The 20,851-nt window shown below is 42.1% G+C and overlaps 1 protein-coding gene across 9 annotated transcripts in view; it reads right to left on the bottom strand.

The window, feature by feature from the left end:
* Positions 1-16,246, bottom strand: part of agrn (agrin) — a 361,340-nt gene extending 345,094 nt beyond the window's left edge. For 5 of the 9 annotated variants that reach the window (XM_074681165.1, XM_074681167.1, XM_074681163.1 and 2 more), the window contains exons 1-2: positions 15,774-16,245; positions 13,626-13,887 (exon numbers count right to left, since the gene is read on the bottom strand). In XM_074681165.1, coding sequence (XP_074537266.1) covers positions 13,626-13,887; positions 15,774-15,974 — 463 coding nt within the window. In that variant the 5' untranslated portion in view covers positions 15,975-16,245. Of the gene's footprint in view, positions 1-13,625; positions 13,888-15,773 lie in introns of all 9 variants that reach the window. The other 4 variants (XM_074681162.1, XM_074681166.1, XM_074681168.1 and 1 more) reach the window with 2 other exon arrangements.
* Positions 16,247-20,851: the final 4,605 nt, after the last annotated feature.

The following is a 20,851-nucleotide window of genomic DNA, read 5'->3' as shown; positions in this document are numbered from 1 at the left end:
TGCCTTTATGCAAAACTGTTCCTTTATGGATACTTTCCACTTTGTTTTGCAATCAATGATGAGATGAGCAATGTATCACGGCGGACAAAAGCGGTTGCTGCTAACAGTGTGATGTCTGGAGCTGCGTGATTTCAAGCAAGGTTGGAAAAATCAGCAACATGGTAAAACACTTGTTGAAGAAGAATAAAAGATCAGGAGCACAACTGTTTGACACTCTACACTTTTATGTTTGAGCAGAGCAGTGAAGGTATGCATGGGCTGGACAGGAAACCTGATGCCCCCACAAAAGCGAAACAGGAAATTAATCACAGAAAAAGAGCTAGATTGATAAAATCCGTCAAAAATAGCTTGGTGTGAGTAAAAAGTTAGCAGACGTATTGTCCAAGATATAAAAAAATGTGAAGGTCTGATTCACCTTCATCATCCTCTAAGTTTCTAAAGTAGCCTCTGTTAGTTTTTAAGAAGCTGAGTCTGAAAAACAGAGAGGTATTGGATTTAGGTCAGAAGCTGGTGTCAGGGCTGCTCACAGTGCACCTGGTTGTTAGGACTCTGACAGCTTTACTGGACACAAGATTCCTGAATAATTACAGGCAGAGCCGCGGTGAGAAGAGAACTTTGGGAAGAAAGATGACAAAGTGTGAGAAAAGAGAGGACGAGGGCCATGAGCAGGGAGACGGGTGGGGTTACAAAAGACTGGAGAAAAATGTAAGAGTGAAGACTTAAACCTCAAAAAGTGATGTGAAATCAAACTCTCACATATCATCCTTTCACGTCAGAAAAGTACTTGGGTGAAACATTTGAGAAATCCAACCCATAACGTAGACACACGTGATGACAGACATATGTGCAGCTCATCATCGCAACTTGAGAACATGATTGAAGATGACACCTGAGGGTTGGAAGAAAAATGGGCAGATAATGGAAAACACAGAAGGAAACATGGGGAAGAAGTCGCAGGGGAGAGAAGGCTGTTCATCCTGAGCTCACCATGACAACCCAACGACAGAGAGATGAGGGGGAGGAGAGGAAGTCATGGAGACTGGGCTGTTGTTGGAGGGGCAAAATAGCACGGGAAAAGCCTGAACATCCTTTGATTTGTTTGTGAATATCAGACCCCCAACAGTCAAGGCTCCCTTACTTCCTGTATGCATTAAAATTAAGATGGTGATAAATCAGGGAGTGCATGGGATGAGAGCCTATAGAGGGCCCAACACAAGAAACATGTAATGTATATGATTTGGCACAACAACATTTTGCAGTTTTGTGCATCAGATAGCATGAATCCAAAGCCTTCAAACTGACCCAAATCCTGCATAAAACCCCAAACTCAGCCCCAAAAAGCAGATCAGGAAACACGTCAAAATCAATCATGAATCCGGTTTAGTTGATTTAGCACTTGAGTGAGCTGATTATGTGTTAGCTTAGAAATAAAAACAAGCACCAGCAGCATTACAAATGTGATCACTACTATCAGGACCAGCCTGAGACTGTTTCTGCCACAGTGTCAACAAGCAGAAGTGAAATGTAACCAACTCCTTACATGGATTGATTTGATGCATGTTCAGGTTGCTTTTGGTGTGAACTGGATCATGTTTTTAACAGGGGAATCCACCAATTCTTCATCCAAATCAGAGTAAACACCAACTCAGATGTTGCACAGTGTGAGCAGAAATGAAACCTGCAACGTCCAAACTCATGAGGAAAGTCCCTCCAAAGAAGCCACAGTTTTATTTTAGCTCTATGTTAAAAATGCTTTGAAGAGAATCTGTTTTAACTGGACTGCCTGCCACCTTCTGGCCCCGAGTCTCCGCACACTGTCGTAAATTACCTCTTGCGCCTCTAGCGAGGTGTGTGTTTGTTTTGGAATTAAATGGAGATCAGATCAAAACAAATTTCCTTTGTTCAAGACAACTGGCTACAACACGCTGAGGTGAGGTATTTATCAGTACAGTTACATAGTGCTACGGTTTGAAACGTGACATCAAGCAAACGTTGTAGCAGCCTGCTATATGTGGCGCTACCATCAGCCCTGTATCTGTAGCTAACGTGACAATGAGCAAACTTTGTCAGTTTGTATGTAGTTTTGTAGCCGTTTATATTCAGCACAGCTGGCAGCCCGGTGCTGTGAGATGTATCGGTAATGTATAACGTTAGTAAATCCTTTGTTAGCTATGTCCTGCCAGTCATCTACCAAGCAGAGCTAACGTAACCTCACTCTTCATTTTATTGATAGACTCTCAAGTTTGAACAGACCACTGCAGAATAACTGCTGACTGTGGGTTGGAATGAACATTATCACAAACAGTTTAGCTCCTGTGTTAGCCTTTAGCTCGGCTGTATCACTCTCCTGTTTATCTTTCTTCTGCTCTTCTGTCCTTTTTCTGTCTGACAGTTAGGCTCCAGTGTCCACCATCACTATAAAATTAATCACAGAAATTATTTTCAGCAGAGAAAAACACAGATCTCTCTCCTCTCTGCTAAACTTCATCAGCCAGCGTGGTGTTGTCACAGCGACCCAGACGTGCCGCAAATCAATTCAGTCCAGATCAACCCTATCAAGAAGCTAAGAAGTAGCAATTTAAAATAACATGTAACCTGTCATATTGGCGCTAATAATCTCATTTTAAAGTGTGGATTACAATCAGGCATATAAAGGGAGACTTTTCCAACATCCCTTTCAAACTTCTTACAGCTCCTTTAATGTTAAGAGATGTGGTGATTCAGTAATACTGCTGGTTAATTTAACTTGACCTGACAGAAAAGGGTCCCCATTGGAACTTTTGTTAAACAAGTGACATTAATATCCAGCTTGAAGAGCTTGGAAACAATAGTAGCAGAATTACATAATGAACCTCATGGTCCTCATGCACATGGAGGGTTTTGTGTATCAGCAGACAACAGGAAACATGATCGGTCTTAATTTATCAGCTCTGGGTCAGTGCACCTCCAGCCCACATTTAGAAGGTGACAGAATGTGATTAACCTCTGAACCTGAGCTTTCCTGGTTTTATCCAACAACAGGTTCAAGTCCAAAGGATATCAACTGTCAGATTGTTTAAAGTCACAAACACTGCTGCTGACGTACTGCAAATCTAGAGAGATAGCTCACAGATGATGGGTTGTTTGCACGTCTAACATGCTTTAAATCATTTGAATTCTGTCAAAAAAGCAGAAAATTCAGTGTCCACCAAGCAAGTCAACTTACAGCCGCAGTTTGTTGAAGTATTTCTAAAGAAACTTTATCAAAGAAGTCCCTTATGAATTCAGCAAAGAGAGGTTACAGGGCAAAAGAAAACTTTTGTCATCAACTCTTTCTTTTGTTTCTCTTGATCTGAGCTGTCTGAAGTGACAGCTAGCTGACCCAAATACAAATCACATCAGAGCCTCTGCGATCCCCCCAGTCCTCCACCAAAACCCCTTTCTTTAAACCTGATGTTTTTGGCGTGTTGACAGTAAGTAGCCACACTCGCCACAGCAGCTGCCCCGCTTCAGAAATGCAGTCTCAGAGCAAGAATTTTGTCACGGATCCAGCTCCCCAGAGGGAGCCCAGAGCCCATGCAGACTGCAGCTCTGAGCTCTTTATGTCTGGGAGAGAGGAGGGACGTTTCCGGGTCACTGTACATCTAAGTCCCTGCTCGTAGCCTCCCAGGTCAGTCCCACTTTCCTTTTCCAAAACTAAAGAAGAGCTTAACTGGGACTTTGCTTCGAGCTAACTTAGCAGCTCTAAAACAACTGCGAGTCAAAGCCATCTGTTCTGTGATTCACTCAAACAACCTTTGAAGTATCATGTTATCAGGTATAAATTTTGACTGAGACATCCTTTGACAGCAGAGAAGGGGTGCCATGTTGGAGACCTTGGGCGAGTCAGTTTTCAGAAGTACTGCGGTTATGTTCGGCACAGTTCTTTTGTGAACTTACACAAAAGGGGCTTTGAAATTTAGTTTTCCCCTTAGGGTGGTAAGAGGAGGAGAACGTGATTCTGTTCTGCACAGGAGACATTACAATTCATTAAATCATATTATTTCATATCGCAGAGAGCAGGTTAGAGCTGATAAATCACTCAGGTGGTTCCCTTGAATAATTACAGTTTGATTCATCGAGTTGTGTTTTTAAAGTCAGTCTGTGAATTTTTGAATGAAATTGTAGACAGAGCTTTGCAACAAAATCATTTTTCTCAATATTTTTGCAATTCACAAGGTTTTAAGGCAAATTATCCCCAGAGATCTCATTTCCAAACAAACTGGCCTGATAACACAACACTAAGTCAGTAAAAAAACACTAAAAAATGTTTTGGGTTTTTTTTGAGGTTCAAAAAATAACACTGTCTAAACAGCTGCAGGCGCTAGTGGTGCTAGTGTTTTTATTTCTGTGGAGGCTTAGCTGAAATTGTATATTTGATAACTTCAATGCTCATCTTCACACCTTAATAAATTGATTCTTACGATCCACATTTCTTCTTCCTATAATGAACAGATTTCATCAGCTGAGGAACATTAAATATTATATTTTTTTATGGCAGGTGTACGGATGCTGAAAGCTAAGCTAATACCAAATTGAGCTAACAAGCTGCCATATCTGATTAAAAAATGTACCTAAAACTAGGGATGCACTGATCCAACTTTTCCGGTCCCGATACCAATATCTGGGCTTTGGGTATCAGCTGATACCACTACCAATCCAATACCGGTGTTAAATAATAGCCTGCATGCCCTAAGGAGAGTTATTCCACAGAAGAGTTACTATTTATTTCAACTATAAATTATTTAAATGTTTACCAGCAGTTTGGTAAAATCAAAGATTCAGTTAAGAAATTACTTTTTAATGTAAAATGTTTGTACCCTTTAGACTGGTAATGCAGCACTAAAACAAAAAAGTGCATCAAAGTTGAATTTCAAATCAAATAGCCAAGAGCAACTGTAAAATAAAATCATAGCGCTAGCTGCCTGGATCTGCCCCTTCCCACCAAAACCCAATCCAGCTTTGAGAGACAGCTTTGGACCAATACCTGATACCAGGATAGGGATCAGCGCATCCCTACCTAAAATAATTGTGACTGACTTGTCTCGTGAGAAGTCATCTCAAGTCGACCTTTCAGCAGCGATTCTGTCTCACGATAAGTTGAATCAAATAGTTTTATGTTAGACGAATAAGTGTGGATGGAAACGAAAAGCACAAGCTCGAGAATGATCAATGAAAAGAAAGAATGAATTTAGACAGCTTCATGCTACAGATATGTCTGTGTGTATGCTCACTGTCTGCATGTTAACATCTTGTGGAAATGACGGGCATGTTTCTCTATGTGGGTGTCTCTCTGTGCTATCAATATCATCTGATTCTTATCAGCATGGGAGTGATACACTCCTGGTTAGAGCTGGGACACAGGCCAAGGTGAGCAGACTGCAGCTAAGTGGTCTGTTCCTCCTTTGCTCTCTTCCATCTTTCAAGGCTTTTTCATTTCAGAGTCCTTTATCGCTTTGCCAAGCAGCTTCTCCACTCCCACATTTTTAATTAAAATCTAAAACGTGCAATAACTGGAGACTCTGGGCTCGCTGGCAAACAGGTCCACTGGTCTGATTCTCGCTTCAAGCCTTTTGTTTCTTTTTTCATCAAAGCCTTCCATCAAACCTTGAGACTGATTCTGTTCACCTCACTGCTCAGTGCTTTGACTGGAGCCACACAGTGCGCTCTGATTTACTAAAGGTACACCTTTGTGCAAAAGTTAAAACACTCTCACTCCTACACCGAAGACTAATCCATTCAAGGAGCCTGAGAAAAATCCAATCCTTGAAGTCAGTTTTCTTGACTTCCCATGACTCCCTGAAGACAAAAGGCTTCTTGTGCAGACATAGACTGGATAAAGACCCCAGTGCTTAAGTTCAGTCACTTGGGCGCGGCAGTGTAGTGTTCACACATACTTTCCAGAGTTACAATAAAATAAACTCCATCTGCCCTTTGGAATTACCCTCAGGCCATATGTTTTCATACCTGGGAAAGTCAAATATACAGCCGGTTGTCATGTTTCACGATGCAGCAGTGATGTTCTAATCTGTCTTTAGAAAGCAGGTGGCAGAGCAGCCTGATATTTAAATTATAGGGCAGAAAACCTGCTGCATGATTTCCCAAAGTGTTTTTTATAGTGGAGGCGGAGCAGCTCGTCTGTAATAAAGACTGCCTCCACAAAACTCAGAGGAAGTTATGACACTTACATGAAATGAAATTAAGCCTCCGGGGAAACAAGGAGAGGTGCTGCATCAGATTGGAAAAGCCATAGAGTCATACCGTATATTTAAAAGCGAGGCGTCTGTTCAGACTGTCATATAGAAGAATGAGGCAGCACGGATTTCTGGTTAGATTTGCAGAAACTACAGTTATTCCTATGACCTTCTCCACCATGATCCAAGAAAAGAATGGGCTCATAAAAAGCATGGATTCAGAAGCAGAGAGACAAAGAAGAACATTAATACAGTTTATTTACTTTAACAGTTTACTGCCTTTGCTATAAAGATCTGATGTGGTACTATAAGTTTTATGTTACCTAGCTTAGCAAGCTACACAGAGAGCATCCAGACTGAAAGGGGGTAAAATCTTAATATAAGTTTTTAACTATATTCACTTTTTAGAAAAAGGATCTTCAGCATTTTGCTAACATTTTGACTAGCAGAACACTAGGCTAGCTGTTTGCTTTTGTTACATGACTAAAAGCTGAACATCAGTCTATCTCTGCAGGAAATCTTTAAGCTTACACCCATGTTTGAATGTGCACAGTTCATTCTGAATAAATCCGAGGGAGTAAGCTTGATAAATATCAACAACCTCTAAACTGGGAATATGTGTGTTTGGTTGACTAACTGATCAATCATTGGCACCTACTGTGTGAAGCTGGTCCAAGCTAAGTCACCTGTCCAAAACATGAGCTGTAGCTCTGGCTAACTGCCACAGTGTTACAATACTCTACTACCCGGATGTAGATAAGAACAGACGACTTGCCACAGTGTTACAATACTCTACTACCAGGATGTAAATAAGAACAGACGACTCGCCACAATGTTACAATACTCTACTACCTGGATGTAAGTAAGAACAGACGACTTGCCACAGTGTTACAATACTCTACTACCTGGATGTAAGTAAGAACAGACGACTTGCCACAGTGTTACAATACTCTACTACCAGGATGTAAATAAGAACAGACGACTCACCACAATGTTACAATACTCTACTACCTGGATGTAAGTAAGAACAGACGACTTGCCACAGTGTTACAATACTCTACTACCCGGATGTAAATAAGAACAGATGGCTCTAGATATCTTGTGGTTTTGGAGCAGTTTGGTGATACTATGATTCCAAATTTGGAGATTAAGTTCAAGTAGGTTATGTCTGATTGAAGTGGTGTGAAACCACTCAGCCACTGCTATTCGGAAACAGCAACAGGTTTATGGATGCTATCTAAAAAAGAGAAACAAAGGTTGGTGATGCTAGCTCTGCTAACGCTAAATAAATTGTGCTTCAGAGTTACTGTCCTTTGATTGTTTTTTGTCTCTAATCTAGTCAGCAGGTCAGATCCTGAATTTATAAAATTGAGACTGCATCTGACATGTTGAACAAGTTGATTTTCAGGAGACAGTGCATTGTGGTTATAGACTGATATATAGCCAGGGATACTCTGAGTAAGCCTGGACTGATTTATTAACAAACTTCAACCTCAGCTGACTATCTTCATTCTTTGAGTCACTGATTAACTACGTTTGGTTGTAAAGAGACAGCTGCATGCTTTAGTTTAACTCTAATTGTTCTTTAAACAAGGAAGCACACTGCCCTGTGAATGATTAGCATCTATGTAATGAAAAATTAGAAATTTATGGTTAAAAAATGAAGCCTTTACTTCATACTGCTCTTATCACTCCATCTGTATCTCCTCACATATCAAGGAGGTGAGGAGGCAGGAGGCCGCCAGGTAGTAGCCTGTACAGGTAAGGAATTCCAGTCAACTCCAGGCCGCCTCCTTGCACAAACAGTGAGAGAAAAAAAGCTCAAAGTTTTCTGTGAAGCCAAGACTCATTCACTAAAGAAGCACTGAGGGAGGAGTAAGAGGAGGAGAGGGGGGCTGAAACAGTCAACCCACATCCCACCCACCCCGAGGAGCATTCCACAGGACTGTCTACGCTCCCATCATTAAGCAAGACCACCTGCCGGCAAATCAGGACCCCCATCATGTTCTCAGCAAGCCTGGCTAACCCCATTACCACTGAGCCTCTGCACTGCTGTACACACATATCATAAAGAGCCTGAGCCAGTGGTATGCTGAGCAGTAAAATGCTGCTCATTAACATCCCACAAGGACTTTTGATTGTCCGGCCAGTGAAGCACAACACTAGCTGCACTCAGTATGAAGCAGATGCAGCACAAAGGCACAAAGACGTGATCTTTGATGCAGCTGTTGCATGACTGTGCACTGACTTCTGACTGGCTCATCTCTCCTCGTCCGAAAAAGAGACAGATTTTAAAAAAAGGGAAAGAGAGGAAGAGATCAAGACAGAAGGGAATAAACAGCCCTTTGTTGCTGCTCCTCGTCAAGGCCTTGAGGGAAAGACTCTGGCATCAAGTCATCAGGAGCTGAAACAAAAGCAGCTGATAAATACAGCAGACAGATAAGATCTCCCTGTACACTCAACACTTCTCCATCAGGAGGGCTTCCTCTCCTCCAAACCCCAAACACCTCCGCCTTCTTTCTCCATGCTGTCACTGAAGCAGCATTGAAAAATGGAAATGATAACAAACACAGCACATACCCCCTGTCTCCTTACCTCTGTATAAAAAATTAGGAGGACAGAGCATTCTCTTGTGCTTCAGATTGGAGCGTTAATTTGCTCTTACAAAAGCAAGGCCACACATTTTCTTTCAAAAGACACTGAAAATGTTTTCTGTGAGAGTTTTCTGTGCAAACAACTGGTGAAATTCACTCCACAGTAGCTGAAGGACATTAAGAATAAAGATAAAAGAATAAAGAATTCTGGGCTTTTCAGCCCTCATGAGGTGCAAATTCAAAATGCAAATGTAGGATTAGTGGGTTACAAATTTTCAACAGAAGAAGAGGATAAAATTAATATAATACTGTGATAATGAAATTAATGTGAGTCTGGACTAGTGTTGCTTTAGTCAACGAAAATTATGACTAAATATCAATGTCAACGAACCTTTATCAAGTGACGGAAACGGGGGGAGACGGGACGTGAATGACGGTCATGTGACTAAAACTATGATTATATATATAATGTAATATTGTTGACTAAATGGACTAAATGTGGTTTACAAGATGAAAACTCTGCTAATATACGTCTTCATTTTCGTTAACCAAAACGAGATGGGACATAATGTCATTGCGTTATTTAGTATCACTTTTATCTCGCATTATTTCTATTTCCTGGGTCGCAGTTCAGCGGCTGCATCAGGTCGTACTGCGCAGACGCAGGCAACATCACTTTCTCTATCCCCCCAATTGCGTAGCATTATGTGGAAGACGGAGCTACGGATAGTCAAGTATAACGACAACTGAAGAAACAAAGTTAAGTCTGACACAACGAAAGGCGGGGTTCGTTTTTGGGAGAAGATATCCATGTTTGACTTGTGAAATGGATGACTTAGAGAAAATTTTGATTACATCTACTCCATACTGAGTAAATGTACTAAATTAAGTGGGTTAAGTAGAATTGCACTGTTCAGAAGAGATGAGATTAAAGTACAATCTTCATTGACTAAAACTATACAAAAATCATCATGGATAATTCTGACTACAATAAGACTAAAATGCTCAGACTTTTAGTCAACCGAAACTTGACTTGACTGAAAGGAGTATAAATGTGACTAAAACTAATAAAAACTAAAATAATAGTTTGACACAAAGACTAAAGACTAAAACTAAAATTAAAACAGGTCACCAAAAACAACAGTAGTCTGGACTTGAAATGGAACAACTGAACACCTAAGTTAACATGCAGTTTTTCACATGCACACTAAACATCTTAGCATTTTCAGCTAGTTCCAGTCTTACTGTGTAACTATGTCACTTTTTGGATCCTTACTAGGTTTTCACTGGGGAATTTTTTTGTCTTTACTGGATAGGACAGTCAGATACGGACATGAAGGGCGGGAGCTAAATGGCGACCATTGTGACGTAGACTATCAGTGCATTGGGACACACGCTTCAACGGCTAGGCCTAAAGTATAAAAACACAAATTCAAACTGGGCTTCTCCTGGGCACTGCACACACACAGCTTCCGACCATTACTACGTGAACACATTTACTAGCCAAACCACCTGCAGCATCGCGTTTCTATATGAAAGAGACTCCGTGCAGACTTAGCACGATAGCACAAGCTAATCGCGGGTAATTGACACATACCTGGTTAGCAGAACGCTAGCTGGCGTCACGCTCTCCGCCTCGTGCTGCTCTCCAGTTCCTGAACGCGGGGGAAAGTCGAGCCAAGCGTCACCCTCGTTTATCAAAAAGCTTTGCCAGTTTGGCGTTTCGTTGGACTTTGGTTGAGTTTTTCTTCCTCCGTGCTACTTCCATGGTCGTAGCCGCTCAGGACAGCTTCTTCCCCTCGATATTCAACAAGCAAAGTCACTCGAGCACCGGGCGTGCTGTGATTGGCTGATGTAAACAGGACGCGGTCCCTGGTTATCCAAACCGTGCCGTACTGAAGCACGACTGCCCCCCGCAGCACCGTTACCCAGCTGGAGAGTATTACAGCAGGATAACACTTCTCTAATATGACCCAGCGCAACGAGACACAGAGCACTGCCACAACTTCAGAGACTTCTTGACTTATGTTAAGTTGTTTCGGTGCGGTGGCAGCGATCATACGTCGCTGTCCGCGTGCGTGAGCTCGTGCAGGCTGAAGTCCTCCTCTCCGCGCGCGCCAAAGCAGAGAAGTGAATGTGCGTAAGAACAGTATACCTGTAGTTACACAGGCCAAATGAACTGGGCTTAAGGATTGAAGCATGCTTAAATAGGTACAGTTTGCCAGTGTGTCCGTGTCCCTAATGTCCAACAGGAAATACTCTTCAGATTAGTTAGATCAAGCTGTAATACAGTGCACTCCCTAATGAGGAGTGATATTCACCTTCATCATTTCTCTCTGTGACATAAATAACAGCTCACAAGGGGTTATTACGTTAAGTTCAAGGATGAACCGGCTTTCTCAAATGTATTGCTTACACTATTGAAAGAGCACTACAACTGTTTACTGAGATGTAGTAAACACTCCTCCAGAGAGGATAGCTCTGTGGCAGATGAAAGCCTGAAGTTAAGTGATAGCACACATGGACTGAGTGGCCCTGAAGTGCCACATCCCTGTGGGAAGATCCTAGAGTACAAATAGTGTGAAACATGATGTCTGAAGGCATCTATCTTCACATGGCCCTGATCCAAATTAACAAATATGCAGCAAACACAACATCCCTCATGTCTCGAGTCCTCACACGTACAACAAAATCCCTTTTTTTCCCGTCATTCTTCATCACTCATCTTATTTTCCTTCATATCTGCGTCCCTCTCGAAGTCTAGGTGGTAAGGAGCTCACACAAAGCCTTTTTTCTTCCACCTCAGACAATGTGCCTCCCCACCTCGCTCACTGCCAGGCATTCCTGAGTCTATCCTAGCTATCGAAAATGTCAAGAATGAGGAGAAAGCAGGGGAGGGTACGGGAGCACTGCGGCAGGTAGAGTCTTGTCCTGCTGCACTGACATCCCACAGTCTCAGGAGGTAGTGGTTGCACAGAGCGGATGGGATCTGACTTGACTCTCTTAATTAAATCTCTGCACTGGAACAGGCCTCAAAGCTCGCTCTCAACCGGATGGAGGCTTGCCAGCTAATTATCGGGGCCAATTTCACTACCCGAAAAACAAACGGATTACATGGTGGGGCTGAAACTGACAACGGTCCCAGGATATTATCTGATATATAACTATCAGCACGTGAGAAGTTCCAGAGCACTTTCTTGGATGGGGTTGTGTTCTTTATGGTGCCTTATGTAAGGCTGCAACAACAGGTTTTTTGACCATTTAGACCTAAAAAATGTCCAACGCAAGCCCATCAAAATACTTTATTTTTCATAAAAATAGTTGAAATACACAACTACTTATTTAAAATCTGTCAAAAAAACAAAACTTCTTATATTCAAGGAGCTAGATTCAGCAAATTTTTGACATTGCTGCTCAAAAAAACCCTAAAATGAATCCATTCATATTTTCTGCAAGTCTTTTCTGCACATCTTCTATGCAGCCTCTACCTGCTGACTTCTTAAACATTTTCCATCTGTATTCCTTCAAACTGTAAGATGATATGAGAAAATCAGGTTGTGTGAAGTAAACCCTCTTCAAATACAAAGCCAGGCTAACAAAAAGGGCACATTCTAGACAGTTTGTCAGAGCCAAGAAACTCCCCTCTCCACAAGAGGAGTCCTAAAGGGAGAAAAGGCAGCTGAATAAAAAGGTTAGCAGTGCAGTGTTTCGTGCCTGGACAGACAAACAGAAGAAGTTTTATGTGTGTGCCAAATGCAACTTAACACTGCAAACAAGCTCCATCCAATGGAACATCCTGCCACCCAGAACTGTTCAGGGGAAAGTACCCAGAATATAGACTCCGCGACTCTGAAACAGCAAGGTGATTCGTGCTCTGATTCATTCCCCGCGGCCGCTCTAAGTGTTAGATTGAAACTTTGAACAGCTGCCAACAACATAGTCAAGCACCAGTTAGAGTTAAACAGCAGCAAGCTCACTGTTCAGTGTTCATGGGGGCACAGGTTGCTACACTCTCACAGTCACGGTGGATGTGGAGATTTATTAGTCATGGCTGTATGGTTCGTCTCATAAGAGCCTGACAGATGACTTCGCAGCCAAAAAAGGACTCCGGGGAATAAAAGCATTTCATGGACGCTTTTCATGCTCAAGTTCTGGTATGCTAACCAAAAGAGTAAACAATAAGCAAAAAAGTTTTATTTTACTTCAAAACTTCCCTGAAAACTGCCTGCTGAAGCTTTTTGATCTTTCCTGTGACTGCCTGCAGTCACAGGTTTGTGAGGATAAATACTTATTTTGAGCATCTTGAGTGTGGGAACCTGCGTTGTTCTTTAAAGCTCTCAGGTTATGTTACGTGTGTGAGCGCTGAGCAGTCTCACCTCTGACTTAATAAAAACACATGGCTACAAGGTGCAAAGGTCGGGAATCATCCCTGAACCACTCAACCTGCCTCTTTACAGTGTTATTGGAAACACCCACTTCCACCTCCAGGCTATGTAGACTTGGAAAGACCTGAGGTTCACCATGGCAACAAAGCTCCTGAAATGACTCAGGTGTCCCTGTGTCATGTAGTTCTGGGAAACTTTGACACAGTGAGCCTGAGGCTGTGTAATTTTAAATTCCAGCAGCCAGCAGTGAATGAAATCCTCACTGCTTTAAGTGATTTACAAATACTAGGTCTTTAAACCACAGCATGATTCCTACAGCGACTTTTTCAGAAGTCACAGGGCATTCACTCACTGACAAGCATCTGTCCAGCTTTATCTCCCACTGCACACAGTATTTGCTTGATGTTCCCTTCACAGCAGCCTGGGTTTCTTACCTTCAACGCAGTGCTCCACGTCCTCCAGGTTGCGCAGGGTAATCCTCATCAGACTGGAGTTGAGCATGAGTTCGTTCTTGTGTTCTGGTCCCATAGACTTCGGTGCAGTGTTGAGAAAGAAAATGCGAGTGTCTCCTGTGGCCACCTGGTTGTCGCAGATTCCAGGGTTACCAAAGCCGCCAATCATCACCTTGTTCCCGCCGTCCAGGAGGATCTCTCGGTTGACACTGGTCTTTCCTTTCAGGTAGCGCCACACTCTGACCTTTAGAGAGGAACAGAATGATGAATGACAGCATGTTAGGGATTTTTGTGACAATATAAGAGATAATTTACTTTTTACCCCTTTTTGTTAGTTTAAACAGGGGTGCTGCATGAGGTCTGGGGTTGCTGTCCTACTTTGGGCTCTCTAAATCAATACCTCAGTCTGGGATCTTTCTTTCTTTCTTTCTTTGCAGAAGTGCAATTATACAGCTAAGTCACTTGTCAGGGCTGCTGGGCAGGCATTAATATAGTTGGGGGCAGACTTAAAAAATGTAGAAATCTTTTGTATTTCCATGTGCACTTTCAGGAGCAGGGACATAAAACAGCTTATCCGTCTACAAATAGAAATCCATGAATCTAATCTACACTCTGTGAAATGAAGTGATCATAAAAATAGAGTACACATTCAAGCCACATGAACCCTCTCTTTTTGTGTTACTCTTCAGCATCCCAGTATTTTGATGATTTCATGTCAAACATGCAGAAAAACTAAATCTAAGCCAGGTGAGCTTGTGTTTCTCTAACTTAATGAGCAACCTAAAGCTTATCTGAGATAAATCATTATCCTTAAGAGACAATGTGTGCTGAAACAAATGACATCAATATGATCCAAATTCAGTATAACACAGGTGATTCAGCCAGACTCTTGCATCTTATCCGAACCAATTCATGCACCCATGGAAAGTGCTCCACAGGAAGTCCCGTGAAGTCTAGTTTATGCACAGTCATGGTAAAGTTTCCCCACTACATGTCTGTCCTCCTCCTGTTTCATGTCAATACTCAGTGAAGTTTTCAGAATGAGAGCCGTGTGCCTCTAATCTACTCCTCTCATTCACCCTGGGCAGACGGGAAGCAAGTGGGCGCTGACGAAACGAGCAGCGAGAGAGCTGACCAAACACAACTTGTTTATTTTGACAGATTATAGAGCGGTGAACCACAAGTCCAGGATGGCGCAAAAGTTTGTTTCACAATGAATGGGCCTGGGATAAGGATGGAGGAGGGACGCTTCCTGAATGAAAATTTGCTTATTTGTGGGACCTAAATGTTGCTTTGACACAGTATGATATATCAGTCAGAGACACATACTCCACTGACATAAGGAAAGTGGAAACTTTCGAGTATTTATTATAAACTTTAGCAAATAACTACACACTTCTTTTGCTTAAAAAAGGCCTTTCAGCACTTTTTAATAACCTCATCCAAGAAAAAATGTTTCCTGACAGTCTAAAAACAAGGGCCATCAAATCCTTATACTATTTTGGGTGCTTTAACTGCTTCCGTGGTAAGTCACATTTATCTCATCACATGCTCAGCACTTTTTCTTATCCAAAGGGACATCATTGTTACAGCCACAAGCCATACTTCTCCAGTTAAGGATACATGTGGTGGCATTTGTCAGCAACACCACAGAATAAATCATGACTCAGAGTATCATCTTTGCAGCCACAGGCAAATTAGGCTGCATGTTTGCAACATTTATGACTTGGGATGAGTGAGAGCTGCAGCCAGGGGCCGGTGAGGGGCCAGGCTCCTAGTTGCAGCATGTTTGGGATGATTACATGGTCGATGAGGCCTCCCTTGTAGCTATGTAATTGGTAAGTGGAAATAAAAAGCACCATCTATTTCCTCCTGAAGGCAAAGCAGATTCTCAGTCAGTGTCCGTGTAAGTGCTGCCAAATGCTTCTGGATGAATGAGTTTGTAAAATGTTTTGCAGGCAAGCTGTTGGAAAACAAACTCAGTGATAATGGCCTCCATCTGCTACACGAGGGTAAAGGTTTTCAACGATGTGACTTCTTGTAGTCTAATGTAGTGTTCGTGCAAGAAGCAGGTGTCTCTTCCCTTAAACTAATGCATGCTCGTTTCAGAAACCACATGAGGACACTTACCTTGCAGGAGTAGGTATTATGCACCGGGTCCATGTTAATGATTTCGTCCACAGTACCGGTCAAAACTATGTTGGCCTCCTCTTCCCTGTCTTCCAAGTCTTTCTCCGGACAACTTGCTCCGGAGCGCTGCCACAGAACCACAAGCAGCCCCGCCAGAAGCAGCGCTGTCCGGCCGGCCGGGAGTGTGCGCACGGAGCCCATGGCCACCACACGGATGAAGCAATCCCAGAAAGTAAACTTTCCTAAAAATAAAATGAGAGAGACCGAGGGAAAAACTCCAAACTCCTACGAACGCGTTTCAAATATGCGCCGAGCCTCCTTTCCAAAACTTCCCTACGGGCTACCAGTGTCTGTTTCACTCTGCAGCCCTGCTCCCTGCATCTGCAGCCCGGGTTAAAAAATCCCTCTCTGCCGCCGCCGGCTGGGAGAGCAGGATGGAAGAGAGGGAGGAAGGAGGAGGAAGGGGCAGGGATCTCTCTCTCCAGGAATGCAACTGCACTTCTCTGTCCCCCTCTCTTTTCCTCTCTCTCTCACACACACGCACGCACACACACACTGTCACGGTGACGCTCCAGTATTTGCATGCGATCTGAATTGCTGATCCCACAAGTGAGGGTGATGTGGGTGGCTGGGGTGAGGGGGCTGGGAATCTGGATGAGAGTAGATAGTGGCTGTCCAACGCCGCCCCCAGTCGGACAGAAAGCGTCTCTACCTCCATCAGCGAAAAGCCCCCAGACCCCGATCCATGTGCTGTGGACGGTCGCTGAAACTGCGATCCCTCAGCCCCCATGATGTAGCACATCATGCCTCTTTAAGACCTTTTATTCAAAACACAAAGAGAGGTCTACTCAGAGGTTTCTTAACAAACATTACTGTGAAACACATAAAAACAATAAATTCACTGTTTGGTAATTTGACACTCATTCATCATTATTAGTTAGGGGAGACCAGGCATGATTGTAACACTTTTTGCAGCACCTGTAGCTCATTGAATTTTTTTTTTTTGCTGAAGTCCTCAAATTTGCCAAAAAAAAAGCGCCCACATTTGTTTACTTTAACCTCTTAAGACCCACTGGTGTGCAATTTTTAATTCACCTTGCTATTTGGAATAAGTAAGACCTAATAAGTATAATAACCAAACCTGGTCACTGGATGGGAAGTTTGATTATTTGTGTTATGAGTTCTCTATTAGCTGATTGTTAGAAGTTTTATTGTACTTCAGTATGTTGGTTTTTCACTAAAATGGATGTAATGTGATTTCACCAAAAGATGATGTGCCCCAAATGTGTCTAATTGGTCGAAGTTTTAAAAATGAAGTATCATGTGTCTGAGAAGTAGAAATGTAATGCCCACATAGGTGGACACTGGGTCTTAAGGGGATAAACAGAAATCTCTGCTACAGTTTTGCAAACCTCCTGGTGTGATGTCAAATACATGGTGCACCTTAACATCCAACCCCACTTCCAGTTACCCCAGGTGTAACTGTCAATCACAACAATAAAATCCTAACCTGCATTTTAACTATTTTTGAAAAGTGTGTGCCATGGTTGTGTTGTTACATCTATATTTTTGAAGGCTGCACAGACAGCTCACCCTTTACCCATTGCACAAAGATGCTAATCAATACAAATCAGCGAGGAATGAGTAATGACTGCTACAATAATTTTTGCTTGGTGGAATCAATAACTGGATGCAGCTCGGCATACTATCAGCCTGAAAATAAAGTTGCAGCTGAATAATCTCCTAAAATGCTGTTTTCTCCCCAGACAAGCCCTCTGGAAACTTGAGAATGGGTAAAAAGACAAACAAAGTAGCAAACTACAGTATTAATGAGCCAAGCTAGTGCAGAGGTGCAAAAGACTGCAGTGCCTAAAGTGTCCACTTGAGGCTGTCTTAAGAATCCCCAAACCTGGCATCTGTGTCATTCATTTCCTTTTTCCTGGCTGCAGCATCAGCAGCTGTCTCGATATACAGACCTACAACCAATCAGAGAAAGCATTTTGCTATAGAGCTACACAGAGGAATTTTTGTTGTTTAAGTTCCAGTGACCAATTTCTAAGTCATCTTTGAAAAGTCTCACTTTTTACATACGCCCAATCAATCTACAACTTAAAATGAGATTATTTCTGCCAAAGTACGACATTTCTACATGCTATTTCTCCGCTTCCTGGTCAGGTAGGACAGGATTAGTTTATGGCACAAGTTCCTGACAAAATCACGCCTGTTATCAACATTTGGTAGAAAAGAGAGATCTGCGGTTTTCAGCTAACAACAATATCCTGGATTAATAATGTTGTAATCGTGGACCTTGGTGCCGGACTGTCAGACAGAAAAAAGAAAGTCAGAGCAGAAGAAAGCTAAACTGAAGAGGGATAGAGCACAGGCTAAAACACGGGTTAAGCTGTTTGTGATAATGTTGATTCCAACCCACAGTCAGCAGTTATTCTGCAGTGGTCTGTTCAAACTTCAGAGTCTATCCATAAAATGAAAAGTGAGGTTATGTTAGCTCTGCTTGGTGAGGTTGGAGTTGGTAGATGAGCACTAGCAGAACATAACCAGGATTCACTAACATTACAAGTTACAAATGAGTCTCATAGCGCTGACCTGTGAGTAGCGCTAAATGTAGCTGGCTACTACACAACGCTAAAAACTGAGTTTACATAACTGAAAATAAAAACATTACCTAGTCACTTTGTATCCAGTAGAAAGATGTCTTGAACAAAAAAAGCTGTGTTGATCTAAAGAAGATTGGATCGCCACTTGTTTGCTTCAAAACAAACACACAGTTTAGTACGAGTCACATCTTCACGACAGTGGGTGCTAGTGGTCATGGGAAACAGAGTCTTTATCCTGAAACACTAGCTTTTCCAGATAGTTTTCAAAGCTGCTTTAATAATTGTTTGGATGTAAATACAACATAAACCTGATGGACCTCCCATCAGCAGAAGCTGTTACCTTGAATGTTTAAAAAAAGGGTGAAGCAGCACCCATTTGTGGTCAACTCAACCTGTCCCATTTCTAAACTAAGGACTATAAATGGGGCGTTTTTTTTTAATGACGGTGGCTCTAAACGCTACCGATCAGGAATATGAGCTTTCTGAGGGGTCCAGCTGGAAATCCCTTACACCCAGAATTTTCTTATTTTTTTTCTGGTGGCTATTACATGATTCAAAAAGCTTTGCCAATATCCCTTTTATGATGAGTTATGATTTGTTTCACATTTGACAACACTGACACTGTGTTGGACACAAATCAGTTAATTCAGCACTCAGCCCAGCTCTTCAACATCCACTGTCCTACCTCTTAGAAACTGTGCTTTAGCTCCAAAAGTGATTCAAATTAGATATTAAAACCCTAAACTCTTTTGAACCACCAAAAGCCTTTTCTATCGACATCTTTTACCGGATGTTGCACTACTTGTATTGACGAGCAAGCTCTAGTCTTAGGATCTTTCAGCTTACAGGGTGGATACTAAGCTCATGCTATGTCACATGTCATTAAAGATTTCCCTTATATCGTAAAAAGTCCCATGTTCAAGCCTGTAAATGCTACCATATGGCTATTTTGTTTGAGCTCCTATTTAAGATCAGACAGTGCGTAAATTTCCACTCCTCAAAAGCTGTAATTTTAACTAGCCTTCTATTCCTGGGAAAATGACAGGCTTGGTCATGCACGGCTGCTACAGAGAGGATATTTGCAGAAATTTGTTCAAATAGGCCTGAGCCCTGACAGCTGAGCAAACCTAAACAGAGGATCAGAATAAGAATGAATGAGTGTTAATAATGAGTATCAGTGCATCATGTGTTCAGTATGCATATGAGCTGAGGATGAAACATATTAACTATGCAGTTATTGAAGAAAATCACAACCAGTGACATGCTTTGCACTTTCATCAGGCCTGGAGCAGCAGCAGATTATTATTTTTCAGGGCTTGTAAATAATTTGGACAGGAGTATATCTAGACATTTAAACATTTGCACTGCCTGTACATTACATTGTCAAGTGATCTTGATTCAACTGCATGTATACTTGTCAGTCTTGCACAAAATCTTCTTGAGCACAAATTTTGAGTAAGTGATGAGAGTCAATCAAAACTACACAGGTATGAACAGGGGGAATCTGTTGAACTCTTGTTTAACCTGTTTTCAGACCTGTAACCTGTTTGGTTCTTACACCCCTGATATTAGAAAATTCTTATAAACCCACCTTTCCCTCAGGCTGCTGTTAGCTTAGCTAAAGCCCTAAACCCTCTGTGCACACCTGCACAGCAACAAACAGGTAGATAAAGTGACCTGATAGTCAGCTGACAGCAGTCAGCAGCTGAAGAAACACAAAACTCCCTCAGAGGGTGGAGACTAAAACAGGGCACAGGACAAAGTAAATACTGGACTTACATTCTGCAGATAACCAGCAAAATTACAAAAAAATAATTTTATTGTTGTTTTATGTCCATGTCAGGTAGACATGCATCGATCCGATCCTGGTATCAGGTATAGGCGCCAATCCTCCTCAAAGCTGGATCGGGTATTGGTAGGAAAGGATCAGTCTAAACTTAGGGTAAAGACACTAAGGCTAAACCATGATTTAGTCTACAAGGTATACAATTTTACAATCAAATAGTCGTTTCTTTAAATTGTGAAGCATTTTTAACAAAACTGCTGTTAAACATTTATACACTTATAGTTTGAATAAACATTAACTTCAGTAATTCCATATCCACATTACCAGTCTTATCCCACCATAGAGCATGCAGGTTATTATTCAACAGTGGTATTAGATCAGGATCGCTATCAGTCGATATCCAAAGCCCAGGTATCGGTATCCGGACCGGAGAAGCTGGATCATTACATCCCCAATATCTGCTGCTGCTGTTAGCCAGCACTTCTTTTTCTTTTCCAGATCTATGGCGGTTTGCAACCAACATACAGGCATATATCACCACCTACTGTACAGGAGTGTGTAACTACCGGGTGACGGATACTTCAGGTCACATTCTGAAGAGTCTGAATGAATATGATGAAAATAATGCGTCAGTTATATTCTTTCTAATAAACCTGTGTCCAGCTAGGACTGTAACC

The sequence above is a fragment of the Halichoeres trimaculatus genome, unplaced genomic scaffold, assembly GCF_033239565.1.
Source record: "Halichoeres trimaculatus isolate MK-OKI-2021-1 unplaced genomic scaffold, fHalTri1.1 fHalTri1_scaffold_11, whole genome shotgun sequence".
In the NCBI taxonomy this organism is placed as follows: Eukaryota; Metazoa; Chordata; class Actinopteri; order Labriformes; family Labridae; genus Halichoeres; species Halichoeres trimaculatus.
Note: the sequence above shows the minus strand (reverse complement) of the source record. Positions and strands in the feature narration are given on the sequence as shown.